The 14,299-nt window shown below is 43.1% G+C and overlaps 1 protein-coding gene across 1 annotated transcript in view; it reads right to left on the bottom strand.

Moving 5' to 3' along the window:
* Nucleotides 1-19: 19 nt before the first annotated feature.
* IFT43 (intraflagellar transport 43) overlaps nt 20-14,299 on the bottom strand; it is a 45,890-nt gene continuing 31,610 nt past the window's right edge. The window contains exons 6-9 of the mRNA XM_083621033.1: nt 3,102-3,174; nt 2,602-2,677; nt 1,956-2,018; nt 20-308 (exon numbers count right to left, since the gene is read on the bottom strand). Coding sequence (XP_083477159.1) covers nt 189-308; nt 1,956-2,018; nt 2,602-2,677; nt 3,102-3,174 — 332 coding nt within the window. The 3' untranslated portion in view covers nt 20-188. The remainder of the gene's footprint in view (nt 309-1,955; nt 2,019-2,601; nt 2,678-3,101; nt 3,175-14,299) is intronic.

Raw genomic sequence — 14,299 nt, 5'->3', positions numbered from 1 at the left:
CCATGAACAAAACACCTGCTGAGCTCTATTAAGCAAGTTTATTAAGTGGACTAAAATGATTCCTCAGATACAAAGCATGGGTTCAAAATATAATGCATTAGTAATCTGTAGTTGTGCCGGTGTGGTTGGCAGCTGTGCCTGGTTAGCAAAGAAGGCACTCCTGACGGTCACAGCTCAACAGCCAAGGCTCAAGTGTTCTTAACTGGAGCGAGGGTCTCCTCCTTTTCCGCCTGCCCCAAGTCCCACTCGCTCAGAAGCTCCGAGGCCACCTCTGTGTAGAGATGATTCCAGTCCCAGCTGATATCATCCTGCCAAAAAAAGAAAAGAAATACTAAGTGGAAAAATGTCCCAAAGCATTGAAACACAGTCCAAATGGTGGAAAGAATGCCATGTCTTGTCTAAAAGCTACTTCATAGCAGTAACCCAAACTCTGCTAGAAAGCCTGAAGGTTTGACAGTGTGTGTTTTGATCCATACCACTTGCAGTGCCACCATTTTATATATCACTGCCAATTATACTGTATATATGATCACAGTAATTGCAAGTCCTCTAGGACTTATTCCAAATAGGGGTTTGGACAGGTTCTATGACTGAATTGACTTTGGTCGCCCTGATGGATGACCTTTATCGAGAGAAGGACAGGGGGAGGAAGAGCCTGTTGTTCTTACTTGATCTCTCAGCAGCTTTTGATACCATTGGCCATTGTATCTTCCTGAACTGTCTCCATGAGATGAGCACTGGTGTCACTACTACACAGTGCTTCAGTTCCTACCTCCAAGGCTGGTTTCAGAGAATAGTGCTGGGCAATTATTTTACAAGCCCCTTGGCAATTGTTTTTTGGGGGGCTGCAGAGTACTATGCTGTCCCCAATGCTATTTAACATCTACATGATGCCACGGGGAGAGGTCATAAGGAGAGTTAGGGCAAGGGGCTAGAGGTCCAGCTGACCTCAGTGGCCAGGAGTGCCTTTTACCAACTTTAGTTATAGCCATTTCTGGATTGGGATAGTCTGACAGCTGTTGTTCATGCACTGTTAATTTTGATTGGATTACTCTAATGTGCTCTATGCAGGGCTGCCTTTGAGACTGTCCTGGAAGCTGCAGTTAATACAAAAATTCAGTGGCTTGACAGCTCACTGTGGCAGGATCTTGCCATCACATTATACTGCTGCTGAAAGAATTGCACTGGCCGCCAACTGGTTATAGGACCAAGTCCAAGCTGCTGGTACCGGTGTGCAAAGTCCTACATAGCTTGGAACCAGAATGCCTAAAAGATTGTCTCATCCTCCTATATACACAAACACTTGCTGCATTGTTCGTTTGGCACAATGTTGTAATCGGGCCTTTAGGGTGGATAGATATGTTGATAGATAACCAGTATAAATTTATTTTTAAAGAATAGTCCACAATCCCAAGTACAGGAAGCTTGCATTGTTAAGAACAGGAAGCATATACAGTCGTACCTTGGTTTTCGAACAGAATGCGTTCTGGAAGTCCGTTCAACTTCGGAAACCAAAGCACGGCTTCCGATTGCAAAGGCGTGCCAGAAACAATAGTGGAAGCCGCATCAGATGTTTGGCTTCCAAAAAAAAGTTCAAAAACCAGAACCCTCACTTCCAGGTTTTGATCATTTGGGAGCTGAAACGTACGAGTACCAGGGCGTTTGACAATCAAGGTACGACTGTATGGGTAGAAAACTGCCAACAGGAGAGGATTGCAGCAAACAGAAAAAGAAGAAGTACATGTTCTGCATGGAGAAGGACCCAGAATCAATCCTTGGCATTTCCAGGTAGGGCTGGAAAAGACTGAAACCCTGCAGAGCAGCTGCAAGTCAGCAGACAAGGCTAAGCTAGATGGACCAATGGTCTGACTTGGTTTAAGGCAGCTTCCTATGTTCCTGTTCCCGCTGAGCAAAAATAATGGTCTCGTTCTCCCCTTGGCCCAGAGCAAACTCACCTCTCGTACATCCTGTTCTGGAGCTAGAACCTTACTGAGCAACTTCAGGTCAACCTCTCCATCCTGTGGGAGCGCATAAAAACGTAATTCAGATCCAAGAACAATAACGGAAACACACATGTTGCACACATCTGTCCTGCTTCTGGATAACTTACATTGCCACTAATGGAGCAAAGCTGTTCAAATGCATCAGCCTCTGGATGAGAAAACCAATCCAAAGAGAAATTTTGGCACTCTACCACCTGGAAAAGCCTTTTCACCTTGGGAAGACTCTGTAGCTAGAACTGCATGAGAGCTTTCTAATTCTCCAGGGTTATCCACATGCTGAGCCTTGGCTCAAAGTATAAAACGGAGTGTGCTTATTCCTTCTGGAGGGAAGGGAGCTCCACCAAAGGAATTATAACAAAGGGATGGACACTGGATTTAAGTAAAGATCACTAAAGTGGGAAGTGAAGAGGAACACCCAAAGATGCCTCAGCAGACACTGCAGAGCATATACCATGCAGATCTGCCAAACAGGTACTTAACATCTTGTGTTCCAGAATGGCGCTATCAGTAGAATGCTCGCCTTATTCACACAGTCTCACCATGAAAAGGGACACCCTGGGGTTTCTGGGAATATAGATTTCTATCTGCCTGCACTCACCAAGGTTTGGAAAGCAGCATACTTCATGAGGTCATTGTCCAGGTCACGGTAGGTCAGCACTCTGTTCACCTGAACACTGCAATTGGGGACAGAGCAAGGAACCAAATTAGAGCACTCCACATCCCTCACCAGAATCCATATGTTCCACTTGGAATGGGTTTACTTGCTTTATTATTGTATATTCCTTAGTCGTGACCTGCCTTGAGATCTTAGGATGAAGGGCAGTTAAATATTATGAATAAATAAAGCAGCTGTCATAAATACAGACTGATCTTAATAAAAAGTTTGTATTTTTTGGGTTGACACACATATTCAGAGTCCGTAGCAGCTGTTCTCTCTCTCCATATGAAAACAACAGAGTTTATCATAACCACCTGTTATTCATAGCAACACCATGTAACTGCTCAAGCAAATCACAAAAAAATCCGAATGAGTGGGGTCCACTTATGACTACCAGTTCAGAACAAGGAATTCCATGGCAGCTGTGATCCTGTTGTTACCTGGGCGGGGCTGCAACCTGCATGGCAAAGTCTTCCTCTTGTACCTCCTCCAAGTCAGGGATCACTGGGATATCTGCAAGGGATGGAGGAGTCATAAGGCTGCAGAACTACCAAAACTTTCCCTAGTTTTCTCAGTGTGAAAGTAACGGTGAGGGGTTATAGCTCAGTGTTACAGCTCATGCTTTGCACATAAAATGTCCAGGATCACTTCCTGGCGCCTCCAGTTAAAAGGATCACGTAGCAGATGGCGGAGAAGACCTCTGCCTAAGATCCTGGAGAGCAGTTGACAAGAGTGGACAATCCTGGGGTAGATGAACCAATGGACACCAGTGTAAAGCAGCTTGGTATGTTCATACAATGTATCTCTGAAAACACCAGAGACCCACACTGCAGGGTAAATGCCTATGTGGCTGCTGCACCCTCTTTAAAATTAAATGGATGGATTTGTGCTCCAGTGGGAGGAGTATACAGATCCCAAGAAAGAAAGAAAGAAAGAAAGAAAGAAAGAAAGAAAGAAAGAAAGAAAAGCAAAAGGCTGTCTGTGAAGATTGAGGGATAGCCTGACTATTATGACAAACTACCAGATACTACCCAGAGTAATGTTCTTGCAGTCATGTGGCAAGGCATATGAGCTCAGACAGCAAATAGAAGATGATCGGGATTATCTCTGTCTTGATGTTGGCATCCATCTGTCTCAAGGGACAATGGAGTGCACCTCTGGGGGTGAAGTCAAACTGCTGAATTAGCAGCACTGAAGTAACCTCCCTGGAGCGCAAGCCTGGACAGTGTATATGGAGGTCCTGGGCTGCCCAGATAACAAGACCCTCCCCCCTCAGTCTTGCTGATGTGGTCCAAAGGAAAACACAGCGATATATTTGTCACCAGCTTGGCTGCAGGAGTTGCCAGAAGGAGGCATACAAGGCGCCATCCAACTGCCCTAGAGATTCCACTCTGGATTTGTGTAGGGTTTACTCCTTAGAATTTTCTTCTCCCAAAAAATCCCTGGTTTAGGTTTAGGATCAGAGTTTTCCATCTCCTAGGTGGGCTGCCTTATCTCTATTCTATTTATGTGACAATTCAGACTGCTGGGCTTCAAGTGACAAGAAGCTTCCTCAGGCTTTGCCTACATACATGGCTCTGTGTTTTGTGAATAAGGCTGTCTCTCAGGACAGCGAGAGTGAAATTAGCTATATTTCCCCCCAGGCAAATATTTATAGTTCTATGCAAGTACCTGCCTGTGTCCACCCAGCTCAGTTCTACCTACATTGACTGGCAGTTACTCTCAAGGATTTCAGAAGAGATCTTTGCCAGTCCTTCCTGGAGATGCCAGGGATTGAACCTGTGACTTTCTGCACGCAAAGCATGTACTCTGCCGCTGAGCCAGTAGCCCTTCCCCAAGCTGGCCAGCCAGCTGCCTGCAAGGAGCATCCAGCCCACCAGAACGTGTTGACTATCTGCAGCTCTGGATAGTTCACACTAGACTTGGTTTGACTGCATTCTAATTTTGAATTTGAATAGTGGATTTCATTTTTCTTTTTCAATGCCAGACATTTTGGCCACCCTGGTATGATGAAATACTCCATAAACACTGCATTTCCATTTCCAGTGAACTAGCCCTTGAGCAGCTGAGCTCTAAAGTATGCACCTCCTCTGGTTTTAAGAAGCTGGCCATCCCTGACTTGTTCTGATTCTGAAAGTGGTTCCAGAATCATACATTCCTCAGGAAACTGGCTGGCAAAGCTCTACTGTGATCCTTTACTCCACTGCCTGAAATGAAAGGGAGATGGCGCCTTGGCAGTGAATGGGCTGCTTCCAATTTTATCCACAACTGTGCTTTTCTAACTAAGCATTTGACTGTTTCCAGCTCTGTCCAGTCTGCAGCCCAGGCTGAAATGAATATTCAAGAGCTGGAAAGGCGCCCTGCCTGTGGAGTCTGGGGTCCAGGACTGGGTCTTTAAAAAAATATGTGTTTCCCCTTATAGCCCTCTCCCAGTTCCGAAGTGCACAGGTCCCATCTTCCTATCCGCTCTGCATCCCTGCAGGCTTCCCTGACCCTGGCGGAGGAAGTGCTGGTCCATCTGCAGCAGGGCAAGGGTTAGCCCGGACTCTTGACAAGAGGGCTGTTTGGAGCAACCCACACAGTGGGATTTCTTTCTAATTGGCTGCCTGGTGAAGGGGCTGAATGAAACCGAGACTGAAGCCAGAGCCAAGCTAAAGCAAGAGACGGTGACAGCTTGGACAGTCTCTGCAGAGTTGTGCTTTCCAGCTCCCCAACCACTCAAGGACCTGTTGCCTTCAACGGAGCAGCTTTCAGCTCACAGGAACTTGGATAAAGAGGAACCAGAGCACTGGAGGTGCCATCTTTGTGCCAAACAGCACAGAGATACTCTGTGGCCACCTCCTCAGTGCGGTAGCACAGGAAGGCCGGTCAATGCTCATGGAAGATTTGCATAAGCTTATTTCACTGCAGAGGCTCTGGCTGAGCAGGCCACAAAAGAACGACAGAGAAATAAAAAGTGGTGAAAGGTAAGCTGGAAACAAATCTAAGACCTGAATCTGTAAGGATCTGGTGGCCTATCAAAGGTTTTGCATACTCAGTCAAGTACCTTTTAGGAGCTGGTTCTTGCACAGAGAAACCTGCCTTTTAAGTACTGTACCACTTTCTGAGCGCAGTAAGCTCAGCAGCTATTCAGAAAACATAGATTGAAGGTATTACTTGGGACCCCTTCATGCAACCCATTTAGTATGGCAAGTTCTGCAGCATACACTGAATATCGTACTTGCTTGAAATTGGCAGCCAGCCAAGGCCAAACTGATTTCACTATGTGCTGTTAACTCACATTTTGCCAGGCTAAAAAGGCTTAATGCAATTAAGAAACCAGAGGATCAGAATCATGAAATCAAGAGGAAATACCAAGAATGATAAGGCGCCAAGAACATTAAACTAAGTAAGGCTTATTTCTTTTAGGTAAGGCTTCTGAGTACGGCGTATTTCTTTCAGGTAAAGCCTATGTCTTTTAACTTATTCATCTTGTTCATTGGAAAAAACACACAAAATAGAACCCTGTATGATATTTTTTAAAAAAGATCTAAATGTGCAGAAAAAAGGGCATTATTATCCTGCATTATTACTTGGGGAACCTCTTGCCCGCAAGTCAGATTACGTCTGCCAGGCATCTTAATTTGGTCTGCCAGGCCATTTTCCAGAGCCACATCAACTTGCCCCATACCTGCTGCCATATGATAGCAGGGGTCGGGTAGGTAAAGCCTTAGCTATAAAGGAACAATTGGGAGCCTTAGGACGCCCACCTGATTGTTCCACTGTAAGCAGTTTTTGCACCGGACACCTCTTAAATTTGCCTCCAAATGCAGTCCCCACTGGGACTGGTTCCACTTGGAAGCTCCCAAATGAAGTCAGTTCCTTCATTTGACAATAATATTTGCAGCTATGGTTTGAATTCAAGCAGTGGCTGCAAGAATCGGGAGTGCACTTAGATTACACTTCAAATTCTTTGAAACTTAAGGAAGATGTCAGGTGATTGACAGCTGGGCGGCCCTGCCCACCTGTCAAAAGTGGCCCACCTGTCAGATCAAGGTCTCTACCCCTGTGTTATCGGATATAGGGCTGGTAAAGCTTTAGCAATAAAGAGCTGTTTGGCAGCTCAAAAGTTACACTTAGAGGTTTCACAAGTACAGCATTAAAAAATCAGCCTTATTCTTTGCTAGAGGTTTTAGTGAAAACATATAGAACCTATTCCTGTTAAATCTAATAAACATTTCTCAAGGGCGAATTACCTTCATAAATTAGTTCCCTACAGATTAATCCACATAGTTCAGATAAGAGTATACAGAGAACAGTACAAGATGCATATCATCAGAGATGCTGATCAAATACAATAAATCCCCCCCCATTTAGTTTCATTTCATTTAGAAGCATTTGCTTCCAAAATCTTTATAGTAACTCACGCAGGTACTCCCTGAAACCACTGGCCCTGCCAAACAGTCCGCCTCAGGCAACCCTTGGCCTGTTGACCAGTAACTGTATCCCCAATGTTCCCAATTGTTGTCATATGAAAATTCACAAGTTTCTGAAGGCAGAAGAAGAGATGCCTGATGGACTGCATCTCAGCTTGAGAAATGAGTCTCTATGGATGGGAAATTTCAACATGGGAATTTCTTTAGCTGAAATCCCTCAGCCTAGTTCCCACATACTCAAATAGTGATGCTAGACTCTAGAAAGAAGCCACATGAGAAGCAGGGAACAATGCTGCAGAGAGAGTAAAAAGAAATTGGTGGATTGATTTTCCCTGGGAATCCTACAACTCTGAAAAACACTGACCTAGTTTGTTCTCAGGAATTATCCAAAGCCCTAAATTAATGCTCTCTGCTGTGCTGTGCCACGCTATGTTCCCATTTATTGACCTGCCATTTTCAATAAGCAATTCAGCATGGGAACTCCTCCAAGTATAATCCTAGTTAGTTGCTGTATCCAAAGAATGCAAGAATGCACACCTCTAGAGCTGTGTACATACAAAACTATATAAGAGCAGAGCATGTAGAAAAGTGAGATTTTGAAGGCCAGCTCTCTGGGTCCTCCCTGTTTTGTGCACAGCACTATGAGAGGCTTTAAAAGCAAAGGAAGTGAGCTAAGTTTTATATTTCAACAGAAGAAAACTTCAGCCAGACACAATTCTAATTTCTCTGCTGCTGCAAAACTTTGTTTTACTGAATGCTGTTACCTTCTGCATCACGTTTAGGGAATTTTAAACAGGCAAATGGAAGAAGGTATCTGATTGAAGATGAAGTTAAGTGAAAGAAATTGGTCTCATTTAGCACATGACAGGATTCATCTGTGTTCTCGAGTCCACTGAGGTAGCATCATGGGCGTTTCATATTCATGAGCTGCTGCGACACTGTGTCCCCGCATTTACAAAGCACCGTGTTCAGCAAATTCTGTCCCTGTGGACACCCCATGCATTTCATGGTCTTGTCAGAGAGACATCAAACACGCCAGTAACCAAATACCAGAAAATGGCTTTAATTAGTGCATCTCAATTCGATAATTTTTCCCTCTAAATAGAAAAAGGAGGAATAAAAATAGAGAAGTGGAAAGCAACAGGCTAGAGTCTTCAAAAAAGGCAAGGAACAAGGAATGGAGGCAGCTTCTGTGGAACACACAAACAAGATTGAGTTCTCTCTCCTTTGAGGGTAATAAGCAAACCAATGAGGCATGTATAGTTGCCCCGGCCTCTCTGGACCACTGGCCAGGGCATAGATGGTGGAGGGTTACAATTTACTCTTCCAGCATCAGGTCACACTACCCATTGGTGATGCCATTCACAGAGAAGTGGGTTTCAAACCTTGTCATTAAAAGGAAAGTCATAGCCCTAAAAAATATGGAAATACCAAGGAAAAACAAAAAAGGGGGCTGTCCAACTTCCTGAAAGCATTTACGAACAGCTGCAACTGTGCCAACATGCTGACTACAGCCAGAAATTATCTAAGAAGTTTTAGGATGATCTCATCACCATCATAGCCCTTGCCCTATGCTGTGTAGTGCCAAAGAACACCACTTTATAAAGGTCATAATTTTAGGAGAAAACAAAAGCAAGCTTTTGCATTTTATTGTCTCTTAAATCATCTAAACCTTGATATTTGGTTGCCTGTTCTGATTTGGGGTGGAGGAGACAAGGAAGCAGCAAACACCCCCCCCCCTGCAGCAAGGTTGACTTCCCTTCCACTATACAGTATAATAAAATAATTGTTGCACTATTGCCTCTGCGTTGAGAATATTCCAGAGAGAGAGAGAGAAAATGTGGGTGAACTCACTTTGAATGACTTCTTGGCTATCCTTTTAAATAGATTTGTAGAGTTGAAAAGGACCTCAAGGGTCATCTCACCACTAGGTAGTTACCTGGGTCGTCTTCTTTCCCTTTCTCAAACATGGGGGCAACATTTGTGTGCCTCCCGTCCATAGGGCAGTCAACATCTAGTCATTTAGATTCATTCATACTGAACATTAATATAAGATCATAAGAAGGGAGCCCTGCTCAGCAGCCTGAAGGCTGGATGCTCCCCACTCAGCCATTCGCTCCAGAAAGACACCATGTTCAATGGCACTAAAAGCCGCTGAGATTCAGTAGGGTCACATTCTTCTGTTTCTCTTCTGACACAGTATCTGTGCTAAACTTGGCCTGAATCCTGACTGAAATGTATAAAAAAAAAAATCAGTTTAAGAGAGTCTGAATCTGGTTGGTCACACCTTGGCCAGGAAGGGACATACGCCACTGGGCTAAAATGATGGGTACCTTCTAGGTCCTAGGGAAGGCTTCTTCAGGTGCAGTTTTGCTAATGTCCCTTGCAGGTACCTGAAGATCACCCCCATCTCTTAAGACATTGATCACCTTCCTGAGGGCACTTGGTAACCTTGGGCCAGTCATGGCCTCTCAGCCTAACAGGGTTGTTGTGGGGATTAAATGGAGAGGGGAAGACCCATGGATGCTACCTTGAGCTGCTCCTTGGAGAAAAGGTGGGATCTAAAATCAATCAATCAATCAACCAACTGAGACTCATCCAACGACAAGATTGCATTCCATATATTTCACTAGATTCACCTGCTGTAAAAGGTGGAGTTGAAGTCCTGGAGGATGCAATTATTCTTAAAATGCCTCACAAACATATCACAGTGGGCTTTGGATGCCTTCTCTCCTAGGCTGAGCATGAATTTGGCTATATGGTCATTCCACTGGTGTAGCTGCCATGTATCTCTTGTCGCAACATGAAGTAGTGTATACAGGATCACTCTGCTCATGCTTCTGTGCCAAATAGTTGTGCATGTTAAAGGCTCAGATTCTGGAACCAGTTAATTCCCCACCCCACCCCTAGCAACTCTGCCTTAATAAACAAATATGTGAAAATTTGTGATTGGCCATTTGCACATCGTACTGATAACAACTGTGGAATGTAACTGCCTGTAGATGCTAAAAAAGAAAATACACAGAACAGATTTCAGTTGTCCTCATATTAATTGTATAAATGTTGCCTGAGGGCGTGATGCAAAGATTACATCTGTAGATGCCATAAATTATTACTTTCTGGAGAAGCTAGTTCTGAGCTGTAGGTAACAAAAAGCAATTTCTCATCTATCACCAAGTGATATACACAAATTGGTCCAAACAGTAACAACAGCTGGAGCACTGGAGAACAGGATGCTGTACTAATATAACTAAATGCAATATTTCTGAAGCCAAAAATGTGTCTATACTCTCAAATACAGTATCATTTACCTTACAAAAGATAGGATACCAGTTTGAAAAAAATGAATAATGAAGCTGCTACTGAAGTGCCTATAAACCAAAAATCAAAATAAAAGTATATCCCCATTAATTAAAACAACACCAGAAAATGTCAACAAATGCCATCAATGCAAAAAATGCAATAAAATGCCATTAAAAGACTAAAAGGTATGCTTTAAAAATAAATGAATTTTTGTTTAATTTTAATTATGTGAAACAACAAAGATTATATTTTCCTGCAATTAAATCAAACTGTATACTCATACAAGCCAATACATCAGCAAAATCCTGGACTGTAGTATGCTAATGTACAAAATATGCCTGGAATTCACTGTCATAGAACAAATTCTAAAAAATAATTTTCAAAAGTCCCAATCTTTATTTTGTTAGACTCTAATATAAGTAGGTATCTTTAGCATTTGTGCTGTGTCCCAAATGTTTTTGGTTACCAAAAAACCCCCAAAAACAACCAACTGAGGAAAACATCTCTGATGCACTGGATATGAATAACTGAATCAGAAGCTTCTTCGAATTCCATTTTTTAAAATGAAAGGCAATGAATGAGGTAAGGCATCAGTTGTTTACTGTCACAGTGGAAAAAGGTAAGCAATTGGGGGGAAAGGTAAGCAATTGGGGGGGAAAGGTAAGCCCTGTGGAAATTTTAAAAATTGTTCAAATCTCTGAAACAGATTGTGAGTTAACAGAAAGCACTCACAGAGCTGAAAGAATGACTGAGAAACTAAGTGATTAAATTGATTTTTAATTAAGAGCAAAGTCTTGGAAAAAAATAATTCCAACTAAACAGACAAAGCATTGGGATTTTAAAACGCGCATTACCACAAGACAAGCAAAATAAGGGGCAAGAAATAAACTATGATGTATTAGTGCACCTTCTTGAGTATCTGAATTCATATTGTAATTCAGCCCCAAAACATCTGTGGTGCCAAACCAGAAAAGGATGGGAGAAATCGTCATAGGAATGCAAAAGCTCCATGCAGAGAACAAACCTAAGAGATCAAATCGCCATGTTGTGAGTGTGGAAACACCAAGAGTCCAGAACTCAGTGCTCATTCATCTGCTGCATCCCACACCCTGCCTGCAACTCAACTTAGGTTCACTGCCATCATTCAGCCCCTTTAAGCAGGTTTCTCATTGTGCATTATAGATTTACTTCAATTGACTCGTGCCAAAATCAACACGGATTGACTCAAAACTGCACTTTTAAGTTGCTACTGTAATTTGGTCCTGTGAATTGACTCGAAGAGAGACGAAAAAGAAATGTGGCTATACTCCTGACTGCCAGAATAGCAATGGTGGAAATGAACAAATGGAGCTGCAGCTGTCTTGACCATTTTGATCGTAAGCAATCAAAAGGCCTTACTCATTAAGTTCATTGATCTTATTCCCATTGGTTTACAACTGGATCGTGCCTGTTGCCTTCAGTATCTGTGTTCTATTTGTATTTAAGACATACTGAACTCCACTCTGCAACATTTTGTTGCAGGTCCAACTTGTTCAGACATGTTACATTGCCCAGTACTAGATCATACCAATGTTGTGTTATAGACTTCCTCACTAGAATGTGGCACTAACTGCCTTTGGTGATAGGGGAATTGGCGAGATGGACCATTTATCTGACCTAGGAATGCTGTTATTAACGCTTCTCCTTGTTCATCTGTGTGTCATTTCACGCTCAGCACAACTACTTGGCTTGCTCCATCCTTTCAAAATACGCATATATGTGACATTGTAATTCTTGCCCACGTTCATTTTCAAAAGACAAAACTCAAGAGGCGATCATTATTATACAGTTTTATCCTACAGTTTAGTCTTTTGCACATTGAGTAGAGTGCACAGGGTATGGAAGAAATAGAAAACTTCCTTCTGTAATGCCAGTTTGGTGATTTTTGCCTTAATATGAGGCAAGAAAGAAGTTTCTTATAAGCCTCTCATTGAATTATGTTAGGGAGCAGGTATGTCTGATTCTATTTAATCCCTTTCATGCTCCACTGCAAAAACAAGACAAACTACATTTCTTTTATGCTAAATTCCTTAGGGTTTTTTTATTTAAAAAATCTTATATATATTTATTAAAAAATGCAGCTTTGATCGGTAGCACTCATGACATTTCCACATCCAGAAACTCCTCAGAAGCCCCTCCCTCCCTGCACATGAGGCCACCACAGCTGACAGCCAACTGGGTTTGATCACAGCCACTTGGAATCGGATTTTCATAAGACAGACGAAGAGCCTAACTGCTGCTTTCTTTCTCACTCCTATCAGATGAGAAACTGGGGGGGGGGGGGGGAGCAGGTCCTGAGGGAACAACGCTACAATCAAGGGCTATGCGGTTCTCTTGCTGTCCCTCTACAGCTGCAATTTTCAAAGAAGCATGCCTCAGGCGCTTTCAAATGATGGTGTCTCAATTCTGTAATCATATTTCAAGAGCTTTTTCTTAAAGGGTCTTTTAGGTAAACCTAGTCCGTCAACTACACTTATGGACTCAACAATCACAGCTGCCAATAGGACTGTATATTTAGGGTTTCGCAGAATTGTGCCAGGAAAGCACTGCGTGCCAAAAGCCCGTTCTGAAGCAGGCATGCTTATCATTGCCCATCACCATTACTTCAGCAGTGTGCATTGTACAACTTTGGCCTTTCCAGGGAAACACTAAGCCCCTCTGTAAAGAAAGGGACTCTGAAAGAGCAGCACCACACTAATGTCTGGTGCCTACACACTATGTCATTTCATTGCATGTATGTACAGTGGTACCTCAGGTTACATACACTTCAGGTTACATACGCTTCAGGTTACAGACTCCGCTAACCCAGAAATAGTGCTTCAGGTTAAGAACTTTGCTTCAGGATGAGAACAGAAATCATGCTCCGGCAGCGCGGTGGCAGCAGGAGGCCCCATTAGCTAAAGTGGTGCTTCAGGTTAAGAACAGTTTCAGGTTAAGAACGGACCTCCGGAATGAATTAAGTATGTAACCAGAGGTACCACTGTATTTAATAAATTTGTATCTTGGTTTTCAAGACAATTTTTCTCAAAGTGGGTTACAGCCACTATCTATTCCCTTTGATCAACCTTAGGTCAAGGAAGGTAGCAGCTCTCTTTGTAAGTATCCTCACTGCTTGCCTCTCTGGTGACATTCTTTGATCTCTTAACTAGTATTTAATGCTATTGCAAGCCCATCCTGCTGTCCGAACTACAGTCCTCACTAAACAGAATGCCGTGTTTAGAACAGTGTGGGCCAAAGCTTTGGTGGCAATCCAAAGTCATGCACATGCCCTAGTAGAAATTTGTGGCTGGCCAAATTCAAGGGTGCAAAAATAATTGTCACCTGACCTGATTGTTCCTTAGTCCATCCATTTTGTTCCTTGCTCACTTCCCATCTTAATTTCACCAATGCTCGGTGTTCTTCCTACACAGTTCTTTCCAATGCCCCCAGCTCTATACCTCAGGATCTTAATTCTACCAAAAGTCTCATTGCTTAGCCATACTGCTCTGCTCCCCTCCAAAGCTTGGACTCTGTTATTTGCAAAGAACTCTCATAGTTTACGACTCAAGGGCTCCTATCCGCCTTGAGATCTCAATTTTTAAGATTAGTGAAAGGAGCTATAATACTTGACTGTGTATTTTTAAGGACTGATTCAGCTTGTAGTGGCCTGTTCTGAGCTCTGCTGTAAACCAGACCCAAATCCCAAACTTGCTACTTATTAGTAAGGCATTTGTCAGTAGGGCAGGCTGCAGTTACAGGAGACAGAATAGGGACTGCAATCAGGTGGTTAGTTAAGGCACAGACAAAATCTGCCCCAAGGCACTGGTATGCCAGAGAAAGGAGTCAACCTTTTGCTCCGCCTCAACACCAGTCGTCATTGCCAATTTGTTCCAAAAGAGGAG

The sequence above is a fragment of the Podarcis filfolensis genome (assembly GCF_964270895.1).
Source record: "Podarcis filfolensis genome assembly, chromosome: 1".
Lineage (NCBI taxonomy): Eukaryota > Metazoa > Chordata > Lepidosauria > Squamata > Lacertidae > Podarcis > Podarcis filfolensis.
The sequence above is the reverse complement of the archived record's forward strand: the minus strand, read 5'-3'. Positions and strand labels throughout refer to the sequence as shown.